General features: G+C 57.6%; 2 protein-coding genes across 2 annotated transcripts in view; one reads left to right on the top strand and one right to left on the bottom strand.

Moving 5' to 3' along the window:
• Nucleotides 1-4,559, top strand: part of CACNA1H (calcium channel, voltage-dependent, T type, alpha 1H subunit) — a 52,907-nt gene extending 48,348 nt beyond the window's left edge. The window contains exons 29-35 of the mRNA XM_006873850.1: nucleotides 345-415; nucleotides 1,291-1,369; nucleotides 1,822-1,943; nucleotides 2,282-2,518; nucleotides 2,616-2,766; nucleotides 2,883-3,067; nucleotides 3,549-4,559. Coding sequence (XP_006873912.1) covers nucleotides 345-415; nucleotides 1,291-1,369; nucleotides 1,822-1,943; nucleotides 2,282-2,518; nucleotides 2,616-2,766; nucleotides 2,883-3,067; nucleotides 3,549-4,559 — 1,856 coding nt within the window. The remainder of the gene's footprint in view (nucleotides 1-344; nucleotides 416-1,290; nucleotides 1,370-1,821; nucleotides 1,944-2,281; nucleotides 2,519-2,615; nucleotides 2,767-2,882; nucleotides 3,068-3,548) is intronic.
• A 1,724-nt stretch (nucleotides 4,560-6,283) lies between these two features.
• On the bottom strand, nucleotides 6,284-10,366 carry TPSG1 (tryptase gamma 1). The gene is made up of 6 exons (XM_006873930.1): nucleotides 10,321-10,366; nucleotides 9,847-9,873; nucleotides 9,343-9,514; nucleotides 7,860-8,125; nucleotides 6,665-6,807; nucleotides 6,284-6,583 (listed from the first exon to the last, which is right to left on the bottom strand). Exons 1-6 carry the CDS (start codon nucleotides 10,364-10,366, stop codon nucleotides 6,284-6,286), a joined length of 954 nt encoding a protein of 317 aa, XP_006873992.1.
• Nucleotides 10,367-11,511: the final 1,145 nt, after the last annotated feature.

Here is an 11,511-nt window from a genome sequence, read left to right on the forward strand (position 1 = left end):
GGAGTGGTCAGAAGAAGCCCTGGGACTTCCTAGTCCTTCCCCTGGCCTGAGGGCCCCAGGGATGGTCAGAAGCAGCCCAAGAGGTCCTACTTTGTCCCGTGATTGGTGGGGCCCTGGGCAGATCAGAGGGAGGAGTTGTAGCGGCCACCATGGCCCAGTGGGGACAGATGGCTGCAGAGCTCAGCCCACCTCCTCATCCTTTTGGGATTTCTGTCTGATCCTTAACCCACCTCCCCACCCCGTCCCCCACAAGATGTCTATAGGGAAAGTTGGGGTGCAGGGGTACCCTGTCAGCAGAGGATTCCTGCCCCCTGCCCACCCACTAACACCCACTCCCATCCTAGTGTTGAAGCTGCTCAAGATGGCCGTGGGCATGCGGGCACTGCTGGACACAGTGGTTCAAGCCCTGCCCCAGGTAGGTATATGGCTCTGCTTCGAGGGTGGGCGTCTCAGACATTCCCAGAAGGCTCCAGGACAGGCCTCACAGCTGTCATTCATTCATTCATTCATTTGTTCATTCACACCAGTACTGCTACCACGGTGTGCAGAGAAGGTCCTAACCAATAACCAAGTGAGCATGATAGGAACTCGAGGCTGTACTTGGTAATGACCCTTGTCCACTCACTCTGTCTAGTTCAGACACAGGCAGACCATAGACAGCTGAGGGATGGGATCCAGGGGAGCAAGGGTTTCTCAGCACGGTGCGGTTTTGCCCATGGGTGCAGGCAGCTCAGACCCAGTGTCCTCACTTCTTGTACCACGTGGCCACCCTTGTCTCTGTGGCCTCTATCTAAGAGAGACTTGTTCCTCCTCATGATCAGCATCATATCCCTCTGCAGCCACACTCTGTCCACCCAACCACTCATAGATCCATTGGTCCACGGGCCTCCCTTGCACACCCACCATCCAACCAGATACTCACCCAACCAGGTAGCCAACCAACCAACCAACCACTCACCCAACCAGCCACCCATACATCTGTCCGTGCGTCCAGCCTGCACACCAAGCCAAAAGGAATATAGGAAGAGGGGGCACCTGGGCCCTGAGCATAGAGTGGGCCAATGCTTGCCATAATGACACGGCAGTCAAGGGTGAGGTTGTGGCTCAGGCACCTATTGGGTGGTGCCCCTACCACGTGTGGTACCTGTACGGGACTGGGTGGAAATCAGGGAAGAGAGGAGGGTACTGGTGGTCTTGGGGGTGGGCAGGGTGTGACCCGGGTTCAGACAGTGGCCTGGAGGACAGAGGCCACTGCTGCCACCTGACGCTGTCCTACTTCTCTCCATGTAGGTAGGGAACCTTGGCCTCCTTTTCATGCTCCTGTTTTTTATCTATGCTGCGCTGGGAGTGGAGCTGTTCGGGAGGCTAGGTGAGGGCACTTGGGCAGGGACCCAGGGAGCCGGGGGCGCTGCCCAAGGGTATCCTTGCCAGGCCCAACCATCAACGCTCGCAGGTGCACACACTTGCACACCTGTGCTGACAGACCAGCATACACACCCGTGCATGCATGTGCAGAAAGGTGGCCACAATGAGTGTGCTCACACCACAAATGAGTGTGCCCATACCAACACATGAGCCAAGGTACACACGCTAAGCTGAGATGCATGTATGCACACCCAGCCCTGCCTCCGGCTCAGTCCCAGGCCACAAATGCTGCGGCTGCAGCTGTGTCCTTATTTACGGCCATAATGGAGCCCCATCTCTTGGTGTGGCCATCTCTGGGTAGAAGGACGGGACCCACAATGGATTATGTGGGGCCTCCTGTGGGGTCTGCCTCGCTGTCCCCAGCTCACCTCCTGTGGGGTCTCTGTCTTCTCACAGATTGCAGCGAGGACAACCCCTGCGAGGGTCTGAGCAGACATGCCACCTTCACCAACTTTGGCATGGCCTTTCTCACGCTGTTCCGAGTGTCCACAGGTGACAACTGGAACGGGATCATGAAGGTACTGCAGCCAGGAAGCTACCTGGCTTCTCCCACAGAGAGTGAGAGATTGAGAGGCTTCCTAAGGGCAGGTGGGGGCTTGGGATCATTCGGGGTCCCCGGAGGGTGCGGGACTTGAGGGCTCCCCAGGGTCAGCCAGTCATTTAGAAGGTCCCCAGAGGATGGGAGCTTGATGAACTGCCCAGGGTCTAGGGGCTCATGGCTGCTTTGAGAGTCCCCTGGAGGATGGGGCGTCCCAAGGCACTCTAGGGTGGTTTGGGGAGGTCAGGTGGGGGGGCCGTAGTGACTGTGGTTTGGGAGACTCCAGGTCATGGCTGAGTTCCGCCCGCCTACCCACAGGACACGCTCCGGGAGTGTGTGCGCGAGGACAAGCACTGTTTCAGCTACCTGCCGGTCATTTCGCCCGTCTATTTCGTCACCTTCGTGCTGGTCGCGCAGTTCGTGCTGGTCAATGTGGTGGTGGCCGTGCTCATGAAGCACCTGGAAGAAAGCAACAAGGAGGCGCGCGAGGACGCGGAGCTAGATGCAGAGCTGGAATTGGAGATGGCCCGCGCGCCCCCAGCCACTACCAATGAGGTATGAGGGTGGGGTGGCCGGAGGGGCGGCGGGGCAACGTGCTGGGCGGGGTCTCCCGGGTGGGCGGGGTCCTGACGCTGCTCTTCTGTCCCAGGAGAGCCCAGGTGCAGAGGCCCTGAACTTGCTGGTGGTGCGCAAGGTGTCGGTGTCCCGCATGCTCTCGCTGCCCAACGACAGCTACATGTTCCGGCCTGTGGCCCCGGCCTCCCCGCAGCCTCTGCAGAAGGTGGAGATGGAGACGTACGCAGGCGCCGCTGGGACTTCAGGTGCGAGGCGTCCAGTGGTGGGGGCGGGGGGAGAGGGAGGCGGGGAGGGAAGATGCAAGGAGTGACGAGTGGACCTTGCGGACACTGTCCTCTTCCAGGCACCGTTCCCTCTGCCAGCTCACCACCCGGGGAGCCCGGTGCCACCCTCCAGGTCCCTCCAGAGTCACTGCCTCTGAGGAGCCCAGCTACACCTTGCTGTGGGAGGAGCAGCGACACCCTGCGGAGCCCCTCCCCCCAGGCCTTGCCCCACTCCCCCAGCCTCAGCCGACTACTCTGCAGACAGGTAGAGCGGGGCCTGGACCCTCACGGACTCTTTCTCCCATTTGAGGGGCCTGTGGAAGAGGCTGTCTCTTTGGGCTCCTATGTTTCTGTTCTTGGTGCTCATGGGGTCCCAGGCAATAGAACCAGTGTGGTCGCATCTCAGGGAGCCCAGCAGCCAGTGAGAGAGGCCCCCCCTCAATAGGGACCAAGCCCCTACTCTGTAGCCAAAAATACTGCTTCCCACGGCAGTCCCCCCCCTCACGAGCCCAGCCTCTGCTGAGAACCCCAGTGCCCACTCCTCCTCAGCCTTGACCTGCAGCTGGGTGGGTCCTATACAGTCCTTCTTGCTCATCACCCCGTGGGCAGCAAGAGCCAGGACACCCACTCTAGCGAGTCCAGACTCAGTTCCCCCAGGGATCACTACACGGTGGCTGAGGTAAGGAATGGGGCCCCTGTACCCTGGGGCTTCCTGCTCTGACCTTCCCTGCCCCATGTCCATTCAGGAGGCCTTCCGTACTGACTCCCTGGAAGGACAAATCGAAGGCTCTCGCGACAGTACCTTGGGCCCTGGAGAGTCTGGAGAGAAGACTGCAGCCAAGCCAGTATCTTTGGGGACTTCCCTGCAGACTCCACCCCGATCCCCAAGGCCTGCCAGTGTGCGAACCCGACGACACACATTCGGACAGCGCTGCGTGGTCAGCCGACTGCCAGGCGCCGACGAGGCCACAGACCCGGCTGATGAGGAGGTGCGGCACATCACCAGCACTGCCCGACCGTGGCCACCGGAGCACCATAGTCCGGAGGCCTCACCCGCCCCCTCCCCGGCAGCCCGAGGGGGCCTGCGCCACCTCCGAAGTGCTGATGGCTGGGGCTGTCGGGCAGGACCAGGCAGGGTGGATGGGCAGAGGCAGCTGGGCTCAGATCCAGGTGGGGACAGTGGGCGTGATGAGACCCCGGAGGTTGAATTGACCCTGGGCGCGCGACGCAAGAAGAAAATGAGCCCCCCCTGCATCTCCATCGACCCTCCTGTGGAGGACGAGGGCGGCGGCCGGCCCCCCACGACTGAGGGAGGCAACACGACCCTGCGGCGGAGAACACCATCTTGTGAGGCCTTCCCAGGCATGGCTGCACCCCACAGGGACCCCCTGGAGCCTGTAGAGGGCCCAGGGACTGGGGTGGACCCTGCAAGCAAGGGAGAGCGCTGGGGCCAGACCCTGGCCCGAGCAGAACACCTGACTGTCCCAAACTTTGCCTTTGAGCCACTGGACGTGGGGGCCCCTGGTGGGGGTCCCTTTTTGGACAGTGGTCAGTGTGCAGGCCCAGAACCTTGTGCATCCTCCTTGGGGACCACGGTGTCTCTGGGACCTCACAATGTAGAACTGCCTGTGATTTCCAGTGACCCCCCAGAGAAGGGGCAGGGGGTGCTCCTCATGGTTCCCCAGAGCCCCTTAAAGAAACAAGGGTCCCCCCCAGTTACCCCGGCTCCTGATGACAGCCTGGAGGAGCCCGTTTAGCTCTGGGGTTGATGTGTGAAGGGCTTTGTACTGGGCCTCGGGGTGCGCCCATGGGATTAGCTGCAGACTCCGGGGCCATGCTGGATCCCGGCTTGGATCCCTCTCAAGGCCGTGGATCCCTGGAGGACCCATCCACCAAGGGGAGTGGGAGGCGGCACGGTCCGCTGTGAAGTACAGCAGGAAGCCGAGGCGAGGCTGGAATGAACCCACATCCTCAGGGCTCAGGTGTGGGTTTCCCGGCTCCACACTGGGTCATGGCCAGGCTCTGTGGACAGCCATCCCGCAGCCAAGAGAGATGGTGGACAACAGCCAAAATGACCAAAAAAAGGACAGACAGAAGCCACCCTCGGGGCTCCGTGGGCATAGGAAATGTATTTTTCTAGGGAACACACTTGGTCCCAGCTCACATTCATCACTGTCTGAGCCTTTCTCCCTTCTCTGCCCTTACCTATCCTCACTCCCTGCACTCGACCATCACCTCACCGGAAGCTTCGGGTTTCTCGCTCCATCTCCCCATCCTCCCCTCACCCCAGTGGTCTAGAAGACACCGTCCACTCCCGGGATGCGGCCACGTCACTACTGAGCTGTGACCAGTGCAATAAGGCACGTGCCTCCCCTGGGGCCTCCCGTCCACCTGGGCTCGGGCTCTGGGGCTTCAGATGCTGCCCCTATGGATCTGTTCAATGCAGGTTACACGCCGCAATAATCTGATTCGGAAAACCCTGAGGAGCGGGCAAAGCAGAATAAACATTAACTTATTCAAGAAATGCTGTGCTGACTGTGTTCCATGAGGGCGGGGCAGCAGGTGATGTCCTGGGTCCTCCCTGGATCTGGTTTCCTTATATTTAGAGAAAGCTGCTCACCAATTGCCCACCTCCATTCATCTCCCTCACAAAGAGTTACTACACGTGACACTTGCCCCACAGAACACCAATCCCGCCAGCCTCTTCTCTGCTGGGGGAAGTAGCCCATGACCGCTCCAGCTACCCCACAGCATTCAGCAAATCTTGTCTCAAGCATATTGAATTGTATGAGCGGGACCCCCGGCTGGTTTGTGCCCTCTGGCGAGGTAGGGGTGCCAAGTCACCAGCCCACCCCTCTTCTGTGTCAGGCAGCACTGGTCCTCAATCCTTCGCACCTGGTCTCCCTCCACACCCCACCCCAATCCCCTCCAAGTTGGTGCTAGAGGCTCAGGATGCAAAGGTTAGCCAGGCAACCCCACTCCAAGGACTCAGTCCTCACCTGGGGCCCACCGCAGAGGTTCCTCAGCCATCAGTGAGGGCAGCTCTATCGGCTTGTCCTCCAGTCCTCACCCTGCACCAAGTGTGGCTTGGCAGCTGCCCACTTAATGTGGGTGGTCTGGGTCAGGGCTCCCAGTTGCCACATGAGTACCCTTGGTCCATCCCCCTTGATCAAGGACCATAAGGTCAGGACAGGATAGCAGGCATTTATTCCACCACACTCTTAAATCTCAATTTAGGGCATTGGAAGGCATCGTGACACCCACGCTGTAGGTGGACAGAGGACACAGGTGGACAGTGAGGCTGAGCCAGCTTCCTGACCCACTGTGGGCAGCCAAGGGGCACTCTGCTTTGCATTGCTGAGGCCGCCCTCTGATGGACGTGTGGAGAACTGCACATGTCCGCAGGGAGGGTCATTGCACCTTCTTGGCTATGGGGAGATGAGCTAGGCCTCCTGCAGGACAGTAGTCATGTGACCAGTGATTAAAGATCAGACGTTAGAGGGGAGGAGGGGGCTCTGTACAGAGAGCATTTGGCCACCAGCACACAGGAGATGAGGAGGAGGAAGAGTCCGGGGAGGAAGAAGCTGGCCACAAGAGGCAGGGGGGCCAGCCCTGACTCCCTCGCTGCCAGGATGTGGAGGTGAATCCAGTTCACATAGGCAGGGACGAGGGTGTAGACGCCAGGGCGGTTGGGGCGACCACAGCCCTCACCCCAGCTGACCACACCTGCCTGCAGCCAGATGCCATCCACCTGACAGACCAGTGGTCCTCCGGAGTTGTCCTGGAACAGAAAGAACAAGGGGTGCTGGAACACCAGGGTGTTGGGGCGGCTGCCCCACTCTCCCATGCCCAGTCTGCTCACCTGGCAGGCATCTCCGGGGCCCTGAGCACACAGCATGTCCGACTGGATGGTACCACCTGTGTTGTTGTAGTCCTGCCTGCAGGCCTCCATGTCCACAATCGAGACTTCTACCTCCTGCAGGCTGTACGGGGGTGGCAGAGGCTCTAGGGGGAGGAAAGACAGGCTGCAAGGAAGTAGGGACCCCCAGCACTCGGGGAGTGGGTGCTTCAGTCCAGTCTAGTTACAAATTTCTCACTGGGTCATGCAAGTCACCAACACAGATGGTGGGTAGACATTGACACTTTAGTGTGAATTAATGTGTGAATCCTGGTGTGGTGCTATAGGGTAAGTACTGGATTGCTAACTGGCCAGGTTAGCAGTTCAAACCCATTAGCTGCTCCTCAGAAACTGTATACAGGGTTGTTATGAGTCAGAACTAACTCCCGGGCACTTAACAAGGCACATTGCTGATGGACGGACATTGACAATTCACTGTGAATTTATGAACCTAGTAATGTTGGTGGTGGATAGACACCAACACTTTAGTATGAATTTACCTAGTAATGCAGGTGGTGGATAGACACCAACACTTTAGTATGAATTAACCTAGCAATGCAGGTGGTGGATAGACACCCACACTTTAGTATGAATTAACCTAGTAATGCAGGTGGTGGATAGACACCCACACTTTAGTATGAATTAACCTAGTAATGTTGGTGGTAGATAGACACCAACACTTTAGTATGAATTAACCTAGCAATGCAGGTGGTGGATAGACACCCACACTTTAGTATGAATTTACCTAGTAATGTTGGTGGTAGATAGACACCAACACTTTAGTATGAATTAACCTAGTAATGCAGGTGGTGGATAGACACCAACACTTTAGTATGAATTAATGTAGAGGGAGTCCTGGTATGACACTGTAGAATGAGCACTGGATCACAAGGGTGGTTTGAACTGCAGGGTAGGAGGTTCAAACTCAACAGCCACTCCTCAGAAGCCCTAAACAGGGTCTCTGTGAGTCAGAACTGACTTAATGGCACTTACCAACAACACCAATGTATAATAGACAGATGTAGGTGAGCTTCTGGCAGAAGCCTTGGCTGGCGTCTGAGCTGTTGAGAGCAGAGAGGTCCCCAGTCTCCCTTGTCTTTCTTCCCAGCCTCCCTCCATCCCTGTGGGACCAGACCAGGGGCTGTGGGGGACTCTTCACCTCCCTCCTGTGTGTAACCCCAGCCGGTCACCCAGCAGCGCATCCCAGGCCAGAAGGTGGCTGAGTCCTCAGGTAGACAGATGGGCAGGACCCATCGGGAGAGGAGGGCCGAAGTGTTCAGCTGCACGAGGGCAATGTCTCCACGGGTGCCCGGCGGTCCAGGGCGGCCTGAGTAGAGGAGGATCTGCCTCACAGTGTAGAATCTGGGAGACAGAGTGATCCTCAGCTCCCCTAGGTGGATCTGGTAGTCAGACGCGTTCAGGGACCTGAGAAGGAAGGAATGGGCTGGGGAGTGTGAGGCCAGTGTTGCCCCACCAGCCTGCTCCCTGGGGGTCCAGAACCTCACTCCTCCCTCGGAAGCTGCAGCCAGGATTTGGGAGCTAGCAGTGGTGCTGCCCTCCATGGACTGAGGACTATGAATCCATGGGGCCCTGCTGCCTCCCGCCCCTAGCTGGAGGACACTGTTGTTGTTGTTAGGTGGCATCGAGTCGAGTCCGTACAGACTCATAGCGACCTTATGCACAGCAGAACGAAACAAGGCCGGATCCTGGGCCAACCTCACTACTGTTGCCATGCTTGAGTCCATCGATGCTGCAACTTGGCCAATCCATCTCGTTGTGGATCCTCCTTTTCGCTGACACTCCACCTTACCAAACATGATATCCTTCTCCAGCAACTGGTCCCTCCTGACAATATGTTCGAAGTTTGAGAGACAAAGTTTGGCCATCTTGGCCTCCAAGGAGCACTCTGGCTGCACTTCTTCCAAAACAGATCTATTGGTTCTTTTGGCAGCCCATGGCACCTTCAGTATTCTCCTCTAACATCATAACTCAAAAGCATCAATTCTTCTACGATCTTCCTTATTCACTGTCCAGCTTTTGCATTCATATGAGGTTATTGAAAATACCATGGCTTGCGTCAGGTGCACCTTAGTCCTCAAGCTGACATCTCTGTTCTTCAACACTTTAGAAAAATCTTGTGCAGCAGATTTGCCTAATGCAATACGTCGTTTGATTTCTTGACTGCTGCTTCCGTGAGTGTTGATAGATGATCCAAGAAAAACAAAGTCCTTGACAACTTGAATCTTTTCTCCGTTGATAAGAATCGAGGATGTTGCAGTGTGTTACAGTTACCCTCCTTGGGAAGCCTAAACAGGGCTGCACTTAATAACAAAGATCTGGAAGAAGTGGGGAGGATTTGAGAGTAGAGGTAGTGGTGAGGGAGGGAGCTGCCCATCCACAGAGGCATACAAAGACACACAGAAGAAGCCTTCCAAAGAGTTGGCTCAAGAAGTGCCAGAGGCCAGGAAAGCCCTCCAAGCCCTGAGCTCCACACTGCCGTAGCCGGCCTGGGGACCATGAGGCCCTGCTCTTTGTGCCAGAGGAGCTTCCTGGGACCCAGAGAAGAAGATGAGCCCCCAGGGTAGGAGGGCATTCCACACCACTCCTTCACCTGAGCTTCCCTCTCACCCAAGCATACTCACTCTGAGAAGCAGTGGGCAGCCGTGAGCACCCACTGGGAACTGATCAGGGCCCCTCCACACACATGCACGTTCCGTCTGCGCAGGCTACTCTGCCACGGCCACGCCCCTGCCTGGGCTGGGTGGCCCCCCACAATGCGGCCCCAGGTCGCTGAAACCTGGGACTGGCCACACCCTGAGTCAAAGGAAGAAGGGTCCTTGGTGGTGGCATCTGAGAAGTCTGTTCCCCTGCCCACCACCCCCTGCCCACCCATCCACCCCGAGCCCTCAGGACCTCCCCCATGTCCTCTGGCATCCCTCTGCTGAACCGTCTATCATGAATGGACAAGAAGCAATCCCCCAGTCCCAGATTTCGGTTTCTGAGCCCTGTCTTCCAGTAAGCACTCTGTCATTTCAAAGGCACCCTACATGTCTGATTGCACCCTACATGGGGTTTCCCTTGGGGTCTCCCTGGAGCAGATACCCTGTACGCTCCCACTCTCTCCCGATACACCTGGTGGGGCTTACCTGCATGCAGAACCTTTCCAGAGATGCCTAAGGGACAGAAACAGAGGGAATGAGAGGGGGAGGGTGGGGTCTGCTGGTGGCGGAAGGGTGGGGCCAGAACCCACAGCTGCCATCCAGGTCTGGGTGGGACCAGGCTTTGCCATGAACTGGCAGCTGGAAGGTAATGAACAGCTCAGGCCAGGGCCCCACCTTCCCACTTCCCAGGTCCCTGAGACTCAGCGAGAGGGCTCATCCGGTATGAAGGCTACCCAGAGCCTCGGCCTCTGCTCTACCCAGGGGATCCCTGCAGAGGCCCAGATAAAGGAAGCTGGGCTAGCTGAATGCCCCTCTCTCGACTGCACCCTGCCTCCTGCAGGATTGATTGCTCCTTTGAGCCAGCGTCCAGATGTACCGGTGACTCTGGGGAGGACTTTCATCAGGGTGGGGCAGTGGCAGGTCCCTACCTGGACCCCAAACCCAGGCTGCAATACCCACCATGCAGAGTCAGGAGTAGCAGGAGGCATCGGGGCCCAAGGGCCATGCTGTCCTCCAGTGCTTAGAGGGGAAGGAGCCACTCTGGCCCTGACACTCCTGCATGGGGGTGAGTAGAGCCCCACCCACCAGCTGTCAGGGGAGGAGGAGGGACTGGGGGGCAGGTACTGAAGGCTCTTCCTCCTGCTGGTTCAGGGAGCATTCTCCATTTGTCCCTGCAGGGGCCAGGGGTGGACAGTGACAGGGTTACATGGTAAGAATACAGCAGGCAGAGTGGAGCCTCCTCTCTGCTCCTCACCAGGGTGATGGGTCAGGATCACCCCCTTCAGGAGGCCCTACCTAGTCCCCTCTACACACAATGACACCCCCTCCCCCCCACCCCTGCTTCCATTCACCAGAAGTCTACTCCCCAGGGGTTCCTGGGAAATGTGTCCCAGCCTGAAGTGCAGATGGAGGCCAGATGAGACAGCTCAGGCCCCCATAACCAGCATCTCCATGCCCCTGCCTCCCCATGTCCCTGTCCCACAGAGATCCCGGGTCCTGTGGCGGCCCCACCACTGGTCAGATGGGCACAGGTACACAGTTGTCCAGCCTGGGTGGATATCTTCCCCATGCCCTCTGTGTGTCCAGGACAATGTCCCAGGTGACAGGGGCCTGATGGGTCACCCCTGTCCCACAGCTAGCTCCAAGCTCCAGGCAGCATCAGAGGTCCTCTCTGAGACCAGTGGGAGGAGAAATAGAAACACCCTTTCTAGAGATGTCTTGGTATTGCCACAGAGAGCTCTCTGGGAAACTGCTCCCAGGAAGAAAGTTCAAGAGAAAAGGGATAGGCCTCTTGTGATACAGTAGTGAATAATTGTTATCAGGACTGATTGGGAGGGTTGGAAATGTTAAGGTAGACGTTTTGTAGCAAGGAGGGGAGTGATTAACTTTCCAGTCAAGGAGTAGAGGTCCCAAGGATCATCAATGGAGAAGAGCGGAGAGAGGGACCCTACCCAGAGAGAAGCAGTGATGCCTGAGATAGAGGCAGAGACGATGACATGGAGACATGGAGCAGCTGGGGACTTTAGATCCAGAGAGGGAGAGGGGCTGTGTACTGATGACCGATGGGTATGGTGGGGGGCAGGCTTGCAGGGTATACCCTTTGGTTGGTTGATGATGCATGGAGGGATTGTAACCATGGCATATATGATA

The sequence above is a fragment of the Chrysochloris asiatica genome, unplaced genomic scaffold (assembly GCF_000296735.1).
Source record: "Chrysochloris asiatica unplaced genomic scaffold, ChrAsi1.0 scaffold00257, whole genome shotgun sequence".
Lineage (NCBI taxonomy): Eukaryota > Metazoa > Chordata > Mammalia > Afrosoricida > Chrysochloridae > Chrysochloris > Chrysochloris asiatica.

Bases quoted from the DNA above. Each gene is read 5' to 3' on its own strand.
- TPSG1 (XM_006873930.1), bottom strand. From the start codon at position 10,366: ATGGCCCTTGGGCCCCGATGCCTCCTGCTACTCCTGACTCTGCATG. The intron at 8,126-9,342 runs GTGAGTATGCTT...CTTCCTTCTCAG, and splicing joins GCTGCCCACTGCTTCTCAGA to GTCCCTGAACGCGTCTGACT. The intron at 6,584-6,664 runs GTGAGCAGACTG...TTTCTGTTCCAG, and splicing joins GCCCCGGAGATGCCTGCCAG to GACAACTCCGGAGGACCACT.